This window comes from Dryobates pubescens, chromosome 22, assembly GCF_014839835.1.
Source record: "Dryobates pubescens isolate bDryPub1 chromosome 22, bDryPub1.pri, whole genome shotgun sequence".
In the NCBI taxonomy this organism is placed as follows: domain Eukaryota; kingdom Metazoa; phylum Chordata; class Aves; order Piciformes; family Picidae; genus Dryobates; species Dryobates pubescens.
This window is the reverse complement of record NC_071633.1, coordinates 3293448-3310981: the sequence shown is the minus strand read 5'-3', so window position 1 is coordinate 3310981 and position 17534 is coordinate 3293448. Positions and strand designations below refer to the sequence as shown.

The 17534-nt window shown below is 45.6% G+C and overlaps 1 protein-coding gene across 1 annotated transcript in view; it reads right to left on the bottom strand.

Moving 5' to 3' along the window:
• Positions 1 to 3789, bottom strand: part of MUC5AC (mucin 5AC, oligomeric mucus/gel-forming) — a 53267-nt gene extending 49478 nt beyond the window's left edge. The window contains exons 1-3 of the mRNA XM_054172006.1: positions 3771 to 3789; positions 3531 to 3602; positions 1045 to 1107 (exon numbers count right to left, since the gene is read on the bottom strand). Of these exons, the coding sequence (XP_054027981.1) occupies positions 1045 to 1107; positions 3531 to 3602; positions 3771 to 3789 (154 nt within the window). The remainder of the gene's footprint in view (positions 1 to 1044; positions 1108 to 3530; positions 3603 to 3770) is intronic.
• Positions 3790 to 17534: the final 13745 nt, after the last annotated feature.

Here is a 17534-nt window from a genome sequence, read left to right as displayed (position 1 = left end):
CTGCACCACAAAACCACTTTAAAACTAGCTGGCACTCCTGCTGGGGAAGGCCACTCAGAGCTGGACCCTTTGAATGGCTGGAAAACTTCTCACCAGCATCTTCCAGAATGTTTTCCCATCTCATGAATTCCAGGTTGGTCTTGTGCCAGTGTTTATACTTCACCTTGAAGGGGTTCCACCTCCCTGCCCCTCCCTACATCACTTGCTCAGACTCAGCATGGACCTCAATACCCTTGCAATAGAATCATCGAATCAATAAGGTTGAAAAAAGACTTCAAAGATCATCAAGTCCAACCTGTTACCCAACACCTCATGACTACTAAATCATGGCACCAAACACATCCAGCATAGAAATCACTTCTCTCTTTCCAGTCTTTATTTCCTTACAAACAGGCTCTCCTCTCTCCTTGGTTATCCTTTCTCCGTTTCCTTTCTCTGTATCCTTTCTAGATTTACACATGTGCAGCTTGAACATAACCAGTCAGAATTCTACCCTGGGCCCTAGACAAGTTGCCTCACCAGCTCTTGGCACACATTTGTATTTCCCTCTCTTTCCTGGAAGCATTGAATAGTGTGCAGGATTTATGACAACATTATTTATATATATACAAATGATATAGATATACACACATAAATACAGATAAATTATAGCTATAACACACATATTACATATGTTAATTATATATTATATATAATTCTATATATAAGCAATATATATTATAATATATATAAGATATCATATATAAATATATATACTATATAAGCATCATATCTATATTATATAGTAATCATATATATATCATAAATTTATACATATATATATAAAATATATATTAAAATATACCTCTTTTCTTTCAGCTGCCTCATATTAACAAAATACAGGCAGAAGTCACACTTAGGTTACCCTTGTTACCTGATGAGTTGACTGTTTTTCTTGTTTCTTCTTTATTCTATGAGGTTAGAGCAATTTATTAACCCCTTGGCTGCTCCCTGTGTGAGCAACAAGACCACAGATTTCTGTGCCATGCCCTTGGTTGAACTTACCCTTGACTTTCAGCGTGTTTTGGAAAGGTGGAATGATTTGCACTCCTTTGGATGGTGGAAAAACTAGGAGGGGGGGAAAAAAAAAGAAAATAAATCAAGTTTAATCTTATTAGGAGTCCTGAAAAAAAAGAGAGACAGAGGTTGCCTGGTCTTTGTGGTGGCTCCTACTGCTGGTTACACTCGAGTGGGAAGTTTCCACGTGGGTTTGTTGGTGGTTTGTACTCAGTGCTTTGTGTTCTCTCTGTGCATTTCACAAGCAGCCAGGAGATTTTTCTAAACCCCAATTTAAACTCTGTGAAACTTTAATGATGTTCTTTTCATGCAGTGGTTTCTACTGGTAAGCTCCAGCCCTGGGTTTTTGATGTGCAAATCCAATGTTTTCTCTTTGGATCCAACAATGAAAGGTATAGAATGCTTAAAGAACCTGCAGTGTGACTTCCTTATCATGAGAGGCTGAAGATCTGATGCAGTTTCTCCCTTGAAAGTGTCAACACTGCAGAACTTGATGGCTTCCAAACTATAGATTGTGCAAAAATCAGCCACTGGCTTCTGTGTTTAGACCAAAAAATATCACCAAGCCAAATATGTCAATATTTTATCAATACAGGCTGGGGGGTGAGATGACAGAAAGCAACCCTGTAGAAAAGGACTTGGAAGTTCTGGTGGATGAGAGGCTGGGCATGAGCAGACAGCGTGAGCTTGCAGCCCAGGAGGCAAATCACATCATGGGCTGCATCAAAAGCAGTGTGGCAGCAGATTGAGAGAGGTGATTATGCCACTTTGCTCTGCTCTGGTAAGACTTCACCTGGAGTACTGCATCTAATTCCGGAGCCCTCAACACAGTAAAGACATGGACCTGATGGACCGGGTCCAAAGGAAGGCCACAAAAATGATCAGAGGGCTGCTATGAGGACAGGCTGAGGGAGTTGGAGGTGTTCAGCCTTGAAAAGAGAAGGTTCCAGGCAGACCTTAGTGCAGTACCTGAAAGGGGCTACAAGAAGGCTGCAGAGGGACTGTTTCCCAAGGCCTCCAGTGATAGGATAAGGGGCAATGGGTTGAAATTAGAGAAGATTTAGGTTGGACATTAGGAGAAAGTTCTTTACCATGAGGGTAGTGGAGCACTGGAACAGGTTGCCCAGGGAGGTAGTTGAGGTAGTTGAGGCCTCATCCCTGGAGATATTCAAAGTCGGGCTTGACGGGGCTCTGGGCAACCTGATCTAATGGAGGATGTCCCCGGTGACTGCAGAGGGGGTTGGACTAGATGCCCTTTGGAGGCCCCTTTCCAACACAAACCATTCTCTAAGTGCTTTAGAAAGCCAGCCTCATTTAGTCTTGATGTAAGGCTCTGAAGTGAAAGCATGCATACTACCTTCCTTGCCAATCTGTTCCAATCCATAAAGGCACTCACTGTTACTAATTTGTGGTACACTTCCAGATTGGGCTTATCACTGTTGTAATTGCCTGCTAGTGACCTCACAAATTGCAGATTGCAGGACAGGCTTAATGATTAATTGCTTCAGCCTGTCATCACTAATACACCACTCAGCCTTGTGTTGATCCACCCTCATTTTCCCTGCACAGTTAAGGTGTTTGCTCTGTACAGTTATGCTCTTGGAGTGCTTAATTACTCTAATGTTTAAGGCAGTTACAGTTAGGGTAGGCACAGAGTTTTTCTTCTCTGCTGAGTGATGCAGTCACCTTGACAATGGGTAAAAAAATGCATCTTTTATTGCCTGCTATCAAGCACCTTGGTGATATGTGTGTGTATGCACACACCTCTTCTGAAAACACACTTCAGATAGAAGCTGTGTACCTTTCATGAAGGTAAAGATTAAACAACTCCATCATATCAGTAGGCCAGACCCACTGGGCAAGATCTCAGAGGAAGTTCTCCAGTTTAGACCAGCCAGAGATTGGCTGGGAGTTGGATATATGATGCAGAAGATTTCTCTCTCCCTTTTTCTTTTGGCAGGAGGAGGAAGGTGAGGGAAACTCAGGTTAGCCAGGGCTAAGAAGATTCTAGCAATTTTATTATATCTCATCATTTTATTATCTATCCACTTAATTTTATTATCAAGCCACTTAATTTTATTACCTATCAACTTAAATGTATTACCTATCAACTGAAATTTATGAACTATCAACTGAAATTTATTAACTATCAGCTTAATTTTATTACCTGTCAATTTCAATTTTATTCTATCAGCTTAATTTTATTATCTATCAGTTTAGTTTTAGTGTCTATCAGTTTAATTTTAGTGTCTATCAGTTTAGTTTTAGTGTCTATCAGTTTAGTTTTAGTGTCTATCAGTTCAGTTTTAGTGTCTATCAGTTTAGTTTCATTGTCTATCAGTTCAGTTTTATTGCCTATCAGTTTAATTTCATTGTCTATCAGTTTAGTTTTATTGTCTATCAGTTTAATTTCATTGTCCATCAGTTTGATTTGGGACAGAATATTAGAGCCAGGTCAGCACACCACCACTTACATTTTTGTCCCTGCAGGACCGGTGGAGGAAGAGACTTCGATTTTGCGGGTGCTGCATCGTTCTGGGCTTCAACTGCAGCAAGAAGAGAGGAGGAGGAAAATGTTAATGTCTCATTCTCTTGAGTTCTCTCATAATTTCTCAGTCCTGTCTGTTTAAGCACGCAGCACTCAGTGTATCAAAGACCAGCAGGGCTACATTTGTCTAGAGAGGAGGTCACATTTGCCTCAGGACCTGTGCTACCTGCACCCACCATGGCCATGTACTGCTCCTTCAGCTAATGAATTACTGCAGGGAAGCCACCCAAAGCATGCCTGTGATAGTTTGAGCAGGTCTTTATTCTGCTGTTGTCACAGGACCCCTGGATACCCTTTCTAAACTTCCCAGATGAAGGACTTCATTTTCTTAGTTTTTATGGTCACTGTGTGCTTAAAGCATCACTAAAACCTTTTGTCTAGCCAGAGGGCTCTAAAAATAGGTCCCTTTTGTACAGGAAGAATTAATTTCAGAGTTAGAGGACTGATCTTTGCCCTCTTGTACTGAAAGCCAAAGTTGCTCTCTACTTTACATTTTCAAGCACTTTTTGTAGTAAGCAGGCAGAAAGAAGGAGCTCTCTCCAGTGGAGACATTTTGCCCCAAAGCAAAAATATTTTGTTTCCAGCAAAGAAACCATTTTTCATTCCTTTCCCCTGCAACATCAGAACAGGAATACAGACAAAATCTTAGAGGGGCCAGAGGGGTTTGCAATGCATCACTTAGTGAGAGAGCAGGTTGCAGGGGAGGCTGTGCTGGCTAGAGAAAAGCCAAAAGGCAAGTTCATCCTCTGCTGAACCCCACCCCCAACAACGGCAGCCTGAGGAGGCAGCTCTGGAGGTGTTAAAGATGAAATCAGAGCTGCAAGGAGCTCCCTAAATCCCTTTTATTTTGCACCAGCTTGTGGTGGGAAGACACACTGTGCCCATTTTTAAGCTATGAGCCATTCACTGCTTCTGGGCTCCTCTTCTCCACTGCCTAGCCTCAGGGAGCTTCTTGTTTCTCTCTGCATGCACTGCCTCATGCCACGTGTGTGGCAGATTCCCATTTCCATGGCACGCTGTGGCAATGCTACAGCTGTCCTTTGACACTAGCACTGTTTAACCAACCTAAGTTAGTGTGGAATTACCTGGAAGCAGGAAAAAAGTAAAATAAGACAATAGGATCTGGATCTGAGAACAAAGTGCACTTCAAACTAACACTGCTGTCGCCTTGAACTTCAAGGGAAGTTAAGTGAAGCATAAGTAAAAAACATATTTGTGCTCATCTATGACTGTGAAGGTGCTGCCTTTGAGTACTTGAGGCAGCTCCAGTTCTGTTCACCCCATCAAAACCCAACCCTCAGCTCTTAGTTTCTTTGCAACCTCATGTGCAGGAACAGATTCTCCAACAGTTGTCAGGTAAAATCCCTCCTTTTGCCAATGCGTTTCACCGGCGCTAACAGCGCATGCAGACAGACTCCACTGGTTGATCCCTTCCTAGAGCCCCTTCTGCACCTGGAGGGTTGTGCATTTAGAAGTGCTGCACCACCTTGAAGCGGACAGCAAAAGCTAAATGCAAATCTCAAGGCATTTTGGTAGAAATGTGAGTTCCAAGTGAGTTCCACTCACTGAGCTCCACTGAATTCAGTGGAGCTGTTCCAGACTTTGACTGGAGAAAATAGGATGAGGGCATGGAGTACAACATAAGTTTTCAAGGCAGTTATTTTCCTCTTCTTAGGAAGGAAAGTATTTGTAAGAGAAGAGAAAGTCCTGCCTAAAGGTAAGAGGTTCATGAACTTCACAAAGGCAAGAGGAAAAAGAGGGCAAAAAAAAAAAAAAGAAGTCTCAGACTCCCAAGCAAGTTCTAAATTCTTTAAAACAGTAAAAATGCCAAGCAAGCAAAATCCTCCTACCTTTGATCTGTATGAAGGCAAGTGCTAGTACTGATATCCATAGTGGTATTTGTGTCCCACCACCTGTGCCCATCTTCTGGAAGTCCGGCAAAAGCTACCGAACGACCTGCCTCTGAGGGAACACCTGTCTGCTCCTGAGTCTTATATAGTCAGAGAGGAGGTTTTTTGGCTCAGTTCCCAGATTGTTTCACAAGGTTCTGAAAAGGTGGGGCTTGAGAAATTTTAGTTTTCCTTTACAGGTGCACAGGTAAACAGAAGATGCTCTGACTTTCCCTCTGTTATTTGCTCTCTAGGAGGAGTCTTCTATCTACAGCTCCTTGATGAAACGTCAAGGAGCGAGGAGGAAACATTTTTACTGAGGCTTAGCCTTCCCAATTTGTTACATACTATGGGATAATTTCAATTTAAGGGACTTCTGAGTGACTTTTGAACAGCAGCTTGGAATGAATGACTTTGCTTTTAGAAGTGTTTCCTGCTTATGGTAAATGATGGCACTTTACCTTCCCACAAAACCCCCAAAAACCAAACGAGGAAGTTCCATCTGACAGATATTTAATGAATTTGCAGCTGTCTGTGTAGCTCCATTTGCCTGTGACAATGGAGATCTAAAATTCCATCCAAGGTCAGCATTTATCCACTGCCCAGGCACAAGAGTAGGGCAACAAGGCTGGTGAGAGGCCTTGAGCACAAGCCCTACGAGGAGAGGCTGAGGGAGCTGGGGTTGCATAGCCTGCAGAAGAGGAGGCTCGGGGAAGACCTTCTTACTGTCTACAACTACCTGAAGGGAGATTTTATCCAGGAAGGGGTTGGTCTCTTCTCCCAGGGAACCAGCACCAGAACAAGAGGACACAGTCTCAAGCTGTGCCAGGGGAAGTTTAGGCTGGAGGTGAGGAGAAAGTTCTTCACAGAGAGTTGTTAACCATTGGAACACCATCCCCGGAGGTGTTCAAGAGGGGATTGGATGTGGCACTTGGTGCCCTGGTTTAGTAGTCATGAGGTGCTGGGTGACAGGTTGGAGTTGATGATCTTTGAGGTCTTTTTCAACCTTATTGATTGTATGATTCTATAATTCTAAGATAGGACCATGCAGTGAAGGTCTTCAGCACTGGACAGTCAGTACCATGGACTTTTCTTTGAGAGCTTCTTCTTCCCACATGGTCAGATCAATGCTAATGCAGCTCTTTCTCACAGTATCACAGTACCACCAAGGTTGGAAGAGACCTCAAAGATCATCAAGTCCAACCTATCACCAGAGACCACATGACTAGACCATGGCACCAAGTGCAACATCCTATCCCCTCTTGAACACCTCCAGGGACGGTGATCCACCACCTCCCTGGGCAGCACATTCCAATGACTAATGACTCTCTTGGTGAAGAACTTTCTCCTCACTTCCAGTCTAAACTTCCCCTGTCACAGCTTGAGACTGTGCCCCCTTGTTCTCGTGCTGGTTGCTTGAGAGAAGAGACCAACTCCCTCCTGGCTACAATCCCCCTTCAGGTAGTTGTAGACAGCAATGAGGTCTCCCCTGAGCCTCCTCTTCTTCAGGCTAAACAACCCCAGCTCCCTCAGCCTCTCCTCATAGGGCTGTTCTCAAGGCCTCTCCCCAGCCCTGTTGCCCTTCTCTGGACACGTTCAAGTGTCTCAATGTCCTTCTTAAATTGAGGGGCCCAGAACTGGACACAGGACTCAAGGTGTGGCCTAACCAGTGCAGAGTACAGGGGCACAATGACCTCCCTGCTCCTGCTGGCCACACCATTCTTAATGCACACTGCTGGCTCATGTTTAGGCGGCTGTCAATCAGCACCCCCAGGTCCCTCTCTACCTGGCAGCTCTCAGCCACTCTGACCCCAGCCTGTAGCTCTGCATGGGGTTGTTGTGGCCAAAGTGCAGCACCTGGCACTTGGACTTGTTGAATGCCATCCTGTTGGACTCTGCCCATCTGACCAGTCGGTCGAGGTCCCTGTGCAGAGCCCTTCTGCTCTCTAACAGATCAACATCTGCTCCCAGCTGGGTGTCATTTGCACATTTACTGCTGATGGACTCAATGCCCTCATCCAGATCATCAATGAAGATATTAAAGAGGATGGGGCCCATCACTGATCCCTGGGGGACACCACTAGTGACTGGCTGCCAGCTGGATGTGGCACCATTCACCATCACTCTCTGGGCTCAGCCTCCAGCCAGTTCCTAACCCAGCTCAGAGAGCTGCTGTCCCAGCCAGGGGCTGCCAGATTAGACAACAGTTTGGTGTGGGGGACAGTGCCAAAGGCCTTGCTGAAGTCCAGGTAGACCACATCCACAGCCTCCCCTCATCCACCAGACGGGTGACCTGATCATAGAAGGAGATCAGGTTGGAGAGGCAGGACCTGCCCTTCCTAAATCCATGCTGGCTGGATCTGAGCCCTTGGCCATCCTTCAGGTGCGCAGTGATTGCCCCCAGGATAATCTGTTCCATCACTTTCCCTGGCACTGAGGTCAGGCTGGCAGGCCTGAAGTTTCCAGGCTCCTTCAGCCGACCCTTCTTGTGGATGGGCACCACACTGGCCAGTTTCCAGTCATCTGGGACCTCTCCAGTGAGCCAGGACTGGAGGAAAATGATGGAGAGTGGCTTGGCAGCTCATCTGCCAGCTCTCTCAGCACCCTAGGATGGATCCCATCCGGTCCCATGGACTTGTGAGTGTCCAAGTGGCTCGGCAGGTCCCCAGCTACTTCCTCATGGATTTCCAGGGCATCACACTGCTCCCTGACCCCATCGCCCTGCTCAGGAGGCCACTCATCCTGAACTCCTCTCTTCTGAGCAAACATGTTTTCACCACAACAAAGCAGATGGATTCTCCCTACAAAATAAACAAATTTAAAGAAATAAACCAAATTTAAATACACAAAATAAATGCAAATGAAAAATATTTTCTTGGTGAGTGCTGTCGCTAGAGACATAAAAAGACTGATCTGCAAGGGTGTCCATTGGAATGCTCCTTTCCTTGAGGGTGAACAATGAGTTGTGTGAATATGTGGACATATTTATTTGCAGCTCTATTACTTTGGTGAATTAGCTTTTGCTGGGGTGTAGAAAACCACAGTCTTTCAGTAGGAGGACACATCCCATAATTCCACCTGGGATCAGACAATTCCTGCAATGAACTGTAGCGCTAGAATGGCCTCAATAAGAGGGCAAGGCGCAGTTAGGTTTAAAACTGGGAGTGATGTTTCGCTGAGGTGAGCCTCAAGCTGTGCCAGGGGAAGTTTAGGCTGGAGGTGAGGAGAAAGTTCTTCACTGAAAGAGTTGTTCATCATCGGGATGTGCTGCCCAGGGAGGTGGTGGAGTCACCATCCCTGAAGGGGTTCAAGAGGGGATTGGATGTGGCACTTGGTGCCACGGTCTAGTCATGAGGTCTGTGGTGACATGCTGGACTTGATGATCCTTGAGGTCTCTTCCAACCTTAGTGATACTGTGAGACGGTCACTTGTATGCTGCCTGATGAATTGCCATCACTGGTGGTTATTAAGAACAGGTTAGAGAGACACTGGCCTGAGAACAGTCCCAGTGTGGTTAACAGTTCCCTGGGGGAGGTGAATAGACTAAAAGGCCATTGGAGGTTCCTTCAACCTGGATTTTCTGTTACTTCTGAAAAATAATCTCTCTTCTCTCCATTGGGGCAATTATGTTTGAGGATGTAACTTCAACATTAAAAGAGGAGTTAAAAACCAATTATTTATTTGGGTTTTTTTTTCTAACAGGGGCAGGAAAAGATTCTGTCCTTCCTGAATGTTTTAAAAGTACAACTGGTTATTGATTCTCCCCCTCTACTCTGCTCTGGTGAGACCCCACCTGGAGCACTGTGTCCAGTTCTGGAGCCTCTATTACAGGAAGGATCTGGAGGTGCTGGAAGGTGTCAAGAGAAGGGCCACAAGGATGAGCAGAGGGCTGGAGCTGCTCTGCTATGGAGACTGAGAGAGTTTGGTCTATTCAGTCTGGAGAGGAGAAGGCTCTAAGGAGACCTTCTTGTGGCTTTCCAGTATCTGAAGAGGACTACAAGAAAGCTGGGGAGAGACTTTTTTAGGGTGTCAGGGAGTGATAGGACTGGGGGGAATGGAACAAAACTAGAAATGGGTAGATTCAGATTGGATGTTAGGAAGAAGTTCTTCACCATGAAGGTGGTGGAGACAATGTCACAGGTTGCCCAGGGAGGTGGTGGAAGCCTCCTGCCTGGAGGTGTTTGCAGCCAGGCTGGAGGTGGCTGTGAGCAACCTGCTGTACTGTGAGGTGTCCCTGTCCATGGCAGGGGGATTTGAACTGGATAATCCTTGAGGTCCCTTCCAACCCCAACAATTCTGTGATTCTGTGATTGAGAATGAATAAAAGCAACACAACTAAATACAACTGGAAGCGCTGGGGACAAGAATTGGTGGACTTTAGTCACGAGTTACAGCTCTGACAACTTGATTGATGTGTGAGTCTATAGATTTAACTTTAGCATTATTTAATGGGGAGAAGAGGAGGGTTACAAGATACCTGTATGTACAGAAGTTCATGTCATGGAAATTGAAGGTAAAAATGTTATCACCTCTGGAAGTTATCAAAGTTCCAGGATGAAGATCCCAGAAGAAGAATTTTACCAGCTGCAAGCGGTGCGTAATGGAAGGCATTCTAAAGCAGTGTGATAAACTCAGGTGGGTAAGAGACAAGCTTTAGTGAGTGATTCTGTTGGGGAGAAGAAAAATATGCTTTATGAATCATTACATTGCTTACCACTGAAAAATCAATTCATATCAGCAGTTGCTATGCTGTGGTTTTCATACACACAGCTTAACATTTCCTGCATGCTCAGGGAAGCAGTGACCTCTCGGAGATCCCAGTTGGGTCACTCCTGATGATTGATTGTTCCTTGTATGGCCATCACAAGCTGGGCTCAAACTGATTTACAGTTAAATTTAACCCCTTTGGGCTTTAAGACAACATCAAAAGTGGTTCCCTATATCTACACTTTTGGCTGGAAGTCTCCAATCTCTTATGTATCACAGAATCACACAGAATCGACCAGGTTGGAAGAGACCTCCAAGGTCATGAAGTCCAACTCAGTCCCCTCAGTTTAAGAAGGACATTGAGACACTTGAATGTGTCCAGAGAAGGGCAAGCCTGGGGAGGGGTCTGGAGCACAGCCCTGTGAGGAGAGGCTGAGGGAACTGGGATTGTTTAGCCTGGAGAAAAGGAGGCTCAGGGCAGACCCATTGTCCTCTACAGCTACCTGAAGGGTAGTTGTAGCCAGGAAGGGGTTGGTCTCTTCTCCCAGACAGGCAACCAGCACCAGAACAAGAGGACACAGTCTCAAGCTGTGCCAGGGGAGGTTTAGGCTCGAAGTGAGGAGAAAGTTCTTCACCAAGAGAGTCATTCGTCATTGGAACGTGCTGCCCAGGGAGGTGGTGGAGTCACCATCACTGGAGGTGTTTAGGAAGAGCCTGGATGAGGCACTTGGTGCCATGGTTTAGTTGATCAGATGGTGTTGGGTGATAGGATGGACTCGAGGACCTCAGAGGTCTTTTCCAACCTGGTTAATTCTGTATTCTGCATGATAGTGAGGATCAGACTGTCTGGCCAGACAGATACAGGGCAGAGAGTCAGGGCAGGCTTGCACTGTTGGCTCCATGGTTTTGTAGTCATGAGGTCTTGGGTGATAGGTTGGACTTGATGATCTCTGAGGTCTTTTTCAACCTTATTGATTCTATTCTATTCTATTCTATTCTATTCTATTCTATTCTATTCTATTCTATTCTATTCTATACTATACTATTCTATTCTATTCTATTCTATTGTATCTACCCACTTCTGAGGCTGAGTTTTAGCTGCAGAATTGGTGCTGGGACATTAGGTTTGGCATTCAGCTGAAGGACTGTTCAGATTGCTCCTAATTTTTGCTCTGTGCAATTCCAATCCTTGTCTTTTATCTAAAAGCCTCCATGGCACAGTGAGGCAACTGATGATCATTTTCTACTCAAAAGTTGTTCATTAACACATTATAGGTGTTCTCTTCATTATGTGAAGATTAACTACATTTCAAACAGTTCCAGGAGATATTTTATAGCATGATATGATACAGTCTATCTAAAGTAAAGCTATAGTAGAAGACTAAAGTAGGTCCTTTACTACATCTTACTCAAACATGCTGCCACTGATCCCTTCCTTGACTTCCAAGCACAGAGGTAAATCTCATGGATTGGAAATCAGATCACCTCAATACCTGAGATTCAAGACTCTGTGTCATTACCATGAGTGATTCTCCTGCTGTCTTGTAATGTGTATGTTGGAGAGAAGCAAATACCAAGTGTAGAGGCTGCAATAGAGGTTGAAGCACTTTACTTCAGAACAGGTAATGTTTAGTATGATTAGGAGCTAGTGGAAAGTGTCCCTGCCCATGGCAGGGGGGTTGGAACTAGATGATCCTTGAGGTCCCTTCCAACCCTAACAATTCTGTGATTCTGTGATCCGTTTCTTGGTTTATTTCTGTCATCTGTTCATTTAAAAGCTTGCAATGTCATTTGGGAGAATCCAAGCAATGCCAGAAGAGTTAAATCAGGCACTGGAAGCTGTTTAGCTGGTGTTTAAGAGGCATGCAGACTGTTATGACTAGAAAATGAAAGGTATCGAGTATGGTATCTCTCACCTTGTTTCACAGTTTTCCCTTGGGAAGAAATACAGTCACAGGAGATCTTAGAGTAAAGAGACCTCCTTTTATAATGCCTCTTAACCCAGTTCCTTTTCCTGAGAAGGCTCTGAAATGGCAGGACTGCTGTGTGCTGGGTCAAGTGTCCAATTGTATTCGGATTAGCACAATAACCCTGAGGCTACCACAAGTTCCCAGAGTAACCCTGCACTGCTGGGAAGGGTTTTCCCTGTAATAAAACATTCACAGTTTGAGCAGCATTGTTTTAGCCCCTGCCTTCCTTCACACCTTTTCCACAGCTCCAGTGCCAAATTTGAAGCTGTCATTCCCAGGATTTTTGCATACCAAACGACCTTTCTCAGGACTGGCTGCACCATTACTGTTTCTTTGCTTCACATCTAGTGAGGCCCCACCTGGAAGATTGCATCCAGGTCTGGGCTCCCCAGTTCCAGAGGGACAGGGATCTGCTGGAGAGAGTTCAAGGGAGGGCTACAAGGATGCTGAAGGGACTGCAGCACTGCCTGGGGAGGAGAGGCTGAGAGCCCTGGGGATCTTTAGGCTGGAAATAAGAAGACTGAGAGGGCATCTAATAAATGTCTGTAAATATCTAAGGGCTGGGGTCAGGAAGGAAGGGACAGGGACAGCCTCTGCTCACTTGTGCCCTGTGATAGGACAAGGGGCAATGGATGGAAATACAGCAAGGAAGTTCCATCTCAACCTGAGGAAGAATTTCTTTACAGAGCACTGGAACAGGCTGCCCAGGGAGGTTGTGGAGTCTCCTTCTCCAGAGACTTTCCAGCCCTGTCTGGATGTGTCCTGTGTGACCTGTGCTGGATTCTATGGTCCTGCTCTGGCAGGGGGGTTGGACTTGATGATCTCCAGAGGTCCCTTCCAACCCCTAACATCCTGTGATCTACCTGCAATAAGTGCTGCCCTGCAACCTTCACTTCCTCTTCTTCTTCCAGGGTAATTTATCTTCTTGACATAGCCAGTTCAAGACAACTTGGGGTCTGGGGTTGTTTTCAGAGTATTTGATGCTCCATGCAATGCTGTGTGTGGGGAGTATGGCTCCCATTGGAGCATGGTGACAATGGGCACCTCCCTTTTCCATCTGGTTGTCCAGAAAATTAAGAATGTACAGTTAGAAAGATGATTTTAATCTTTTAACTGGCATCACAAATGTGTGTGGTGGCACTCAGGCAGCTTGATGACCCTATCCTTGCTCTCTTCAGTGTTGCCTCCATTTGGTGTCTCCTCAAATTTAAGTTCTGCATCAAACAAAGCAGGAAATCACAGAAACACGGAATGCATTTGGTTGGAAGGGATCCTCAAAGGCCATCATGCCTGACCTCCCTGCAGGGAGCAGGGACATCTTCAACTAGATGAGGTTGCTCAGGGCCTCATCGAGTCTGACCTTGAATCTTTGCAGGAATGGGGCTTCCACCACCTCTCTGGGCAACCTGTTCCAGTATTTCACCATTCCCATTGGGCAGAACTTCCTCCTGATGTCCAGCCTGAATCTCCCCTGCTCCAATTTCAAACCATTGCCCCTCATCCTGTCACCATGAGCCCTTCTAAAGAGCCCCTCCCCAGCCTTCCTGCAGGTCCCCTGCAGATCTTGAGAGCAGCTCTGAGAACAAAATTGTCTTCAAGACCATTTGACTGGAAAGATCACTGCAATGCCCTGAGCAAGAGAAGGTGCTGAAGAAAAATCCTGTGCATCCTGTACCATGAGGAGTTATCAACAGAGGGACCAGAGGGAGGTTTCCATGTTATCTGAACACATCCAGGATATGTCTGTCTATAAAGGGGATAAAAACACTTAAGCCTCTTTATAGCCTGTAAACACAGACAGCACAACTGTGCACACTAATGTTTGCCATTGGTCTTATGGGCTAAAAAACCCCATGTACACACACATGCTTGAGGATATATTTGCACTGTGCAGTCATGCATGCTGCAGAGATCCCTCTGCCAGCAGCAGCCAAGGTAAATTTGTAAGAGGAAATATCACTACATCGACAGGGAGTTGCAGCTGGGAGAACTGGCTTTGCTCTCAGGTACTGACACTGCAGTGCTGGTTTGGGAGCTGAGCTGATTGATATCGCTACCCAGGGCTATGCTGTGCCATATGGGCACAATAACACTGCCTAAAACCAGCTGACAGCTGAACTCTGTTGCATAGTGCCCCAAAATCCAGATTCACTCTCTAGAGGCAATTGGCAGGTGTGTGCAGGCATGGAGAAACCAATGGTGCAAGTGAAAAAGAGGGGGAAAGAGAGTGCTGAGCCTGGCAGTCGATCTAAACCTGTAAAGGGACCTACTGCTGAGGCACCACCTCAGGGAAGTCTCCACGTTAGAACACTTTGGTGGACATCATTCTGCTGAGTAGGACAGATTGATTTGTAATCATATAAGCAATAGACTGTAGAAGAAGTGGAGACAATAGATAGATAGACAGACAGATAGACAGACAGACAGACAGGTAGGTAGGTAGGTAGACAGTTAGACAGCTAGATAGACAGATAGGTAGCTAGGTAGGTAGATAGGTAGATAGACAGATAGGTAGGTAGATAGATAGATAGATAGATGGGTGGATAGATAGACAGGTAGGTAGATAGGTAGATAGACAGATGTATAGACAGACAGGCAGGTAGATAGATAGAGAGAGAGAGAGAGAGAGAGATACAGATAGGTAGAAAGAAAGAAAGAAAGAAAGAAAGAAAGAAAGAAAGAAAGAAAGAAAGAAAGAAAGAAAGAAAGAAAGAAAGAGAGAGAAAGAAGGAAATCTAGGTGGATGGATAGATAGATGTATGATCCAAGAGTCTGAGAAATGAATTAAACTTGTAACTGTGGTATAAGAGTCAGCAGAGACCTCTTTAGTATCACAAATCTAACATTGCCATTCATTTCAATAATTAAATTTCTATTGTGCCATCTTCCTTGAGGGGAGAACTTCTTGTATGGGACTTTATGTGGGTGTTGAATCCCTATTGTAAAATAACTTGAGTAAGTTCCTTTTCTATGTCCAGCACTTCAGTTTCACAGGTTCACAGACTGCATCAGGTTGGAAAGCACCCTCAAAGGTCATCTTGTCCAACTCCCCTGCAGGCAGCAGGGACACCTCCAACTAGAGCAGGCTGCCCAGAGCCACATCAAGTCTGATCTTTTATGCCTCCAAGGATGGTGCCTCAAACACATCCCTGGGCAACCTGTTCCAGTATTTTACCATTCTCATTGCTCAGAACTTCCTCCTTGTGTCCACCCTAAATCTCCCCTGCTCCAGTTTCAAACCGTTGCGTCTCATCCTATCCCCACAGGCCCTTCTGATCAGTCCCTCTCCAGCCTTCCTGTAGGTCCCCTGAAGATATTGAAAAGCAGCTCTAAGGTCTCTCTGGAGCCTTCTCTTCTCCAGGCTAACCACTCCCAATTTCCTCAGCCTCTTGTCACAGGAGAGGGTCTCCTTTGATGATCTTTGTGGCTCTTCCCTGGACCCCCTCCCTCAGGTCCATGTCTCTCTTTTGTTGGGGGCCCTAAAGCTGGACACAGTACTCAGGTGAGGTCTCACCAGAGCCTAGTAGAGGAGCAAAATCTCCTCTCTCATCCTCCTGTTCCCAAGCTTGGATAATAGTACATCAGAAAGACTTAAACTAACAGAATATGTTGGACAAAATGCAGGCAGGTACAAACTGGCCACAAATATTTGCCACCAGTTCTGCAAGACCTTCCTTATGGTAGCAGCAGGGATCATGGAGCATAAGTACTTTGAAATAAGTCCTTTGAAGCCAGCCCTGCTGTTCACTGGGGGTCATTGGTGTGATGCTTTGTGTTGACATTGTTTTAATCCACTGCTTTGTTTTCAGTTTGGTCCATGTTACACAAAGCTTCTCCTTATTTTCATTAAATACCAAAGTCTGCAAGGTCAGGGCACTGGGAGGTATTTGTGCTAAGACCACCAGATCACAAGGTAGTTTCTGACTGCACTGTATTTCTCAGAGAATTCTTACTTTTCTTTAGACAGAACTCAGATGAGTGTCTCTGCAGTCATTTGATCAGTTATTTTTAACTGTCTGCCCTCACTCTTCAAACCTTATTCTGAATACAGACTGATCCACATCCTCAGTTAAATTTCTGTGGTGCCCATTGCTGGAGAACCTGAGAAATTAGAATAGAATAGAATAGAATTAACCAGGTTGGAAAAGACCTCAGAGATCATCAAGTCCAACCTGTCACCCAGCACCTTCTAATCAACTAAACCATGGCACCAAGTGCCTCATCCAGGCTCTTCTTAAACACCTCCAAGGATGATGATACAACACAACCCTGGGCAGCACATTCCAATGGCCAATCTCTCTTCCTGTGAACAACTTCTTCCTAACATCCAGGCTAAACCTCCCCTGGCACAACTTGAGAATGGGTCCTCTTGTTCTGGTGCTGGTTGCCTGGGAGAAGAGCCCAACCCCCACCTGGCTACAACCTCCCTTCAGGGAGCTGTCGACAGCAAGAAGGTCTCCCCTGAGCCTCCTCTTCTCCAGGCTCAGCAACCCCAGCTCCCTCAGCCTCTCCTCACAGGGCTGTGCTCCAGACCCCTCCCCAGCTTTGTTGCCCTTCTCTGGACACCTTCCAGCATCTCAACATCTTTCCTAAACTGAGGGGCCCAGAACTGGACACAGGACTCAAGGTGTGACCTAACCAGTGCAGTGTAGAGGAGCACAATGACCTCCCTGCTCCTGCTGGCCACACTGTTCCTGATGCAGTCCAGGAGGCCATTGGTCTTCTTGGCCCTTTTGGCACACTCCTGGCTCATGTTCAGCCTACTGTGAACCACTACTCCCAGGTCCCTTTCTGCCTGGCTGCTCTCCAGCCACTCTGACCCCAGCCTGTAGCACTGCCTGGGGTTGCTGTGGCCAATGTGTAGAACCTGGCACTTGGATGTGTTAAGTCTCATGCCATTGGACTCTGCCCATCTGTCCAGTTCATCAACAGCAATATATTGCTTGGGAAAGTATGTCTGGAAATGCTTGGCCTTATTATTATCTTTGTTTCACATGCTGCTTGATGAGGCATAGGAGAGTTATGAGTATCCAGTAATCCAGTCTGACACTCAAGAGGAGGTTGGACGTGGCACTTGGTGCCATGGTCTAGTTGTGAGGTCTGTTGAGACAGGTTGGACTTGATGATCCTTGGGGTCTCTTCCAACCTTAGTTATACTGTGATACTGTGATACTCCTAGCACTGAATTTTCACTGAGCTTTGATTTGGTAGTGTGCATGTTGGTTAGAGTGTAAGGTGACCTCCACAAGTGGAACTGTCCCACAGTTCTGCAGCTGAGACACTGGAGTCTCCAGCCTGGCTTTTAGATGAAAACAAATCCCTGACTATGAAAACTGCAGGTTAAACAGATCTCTGCAGCACTGG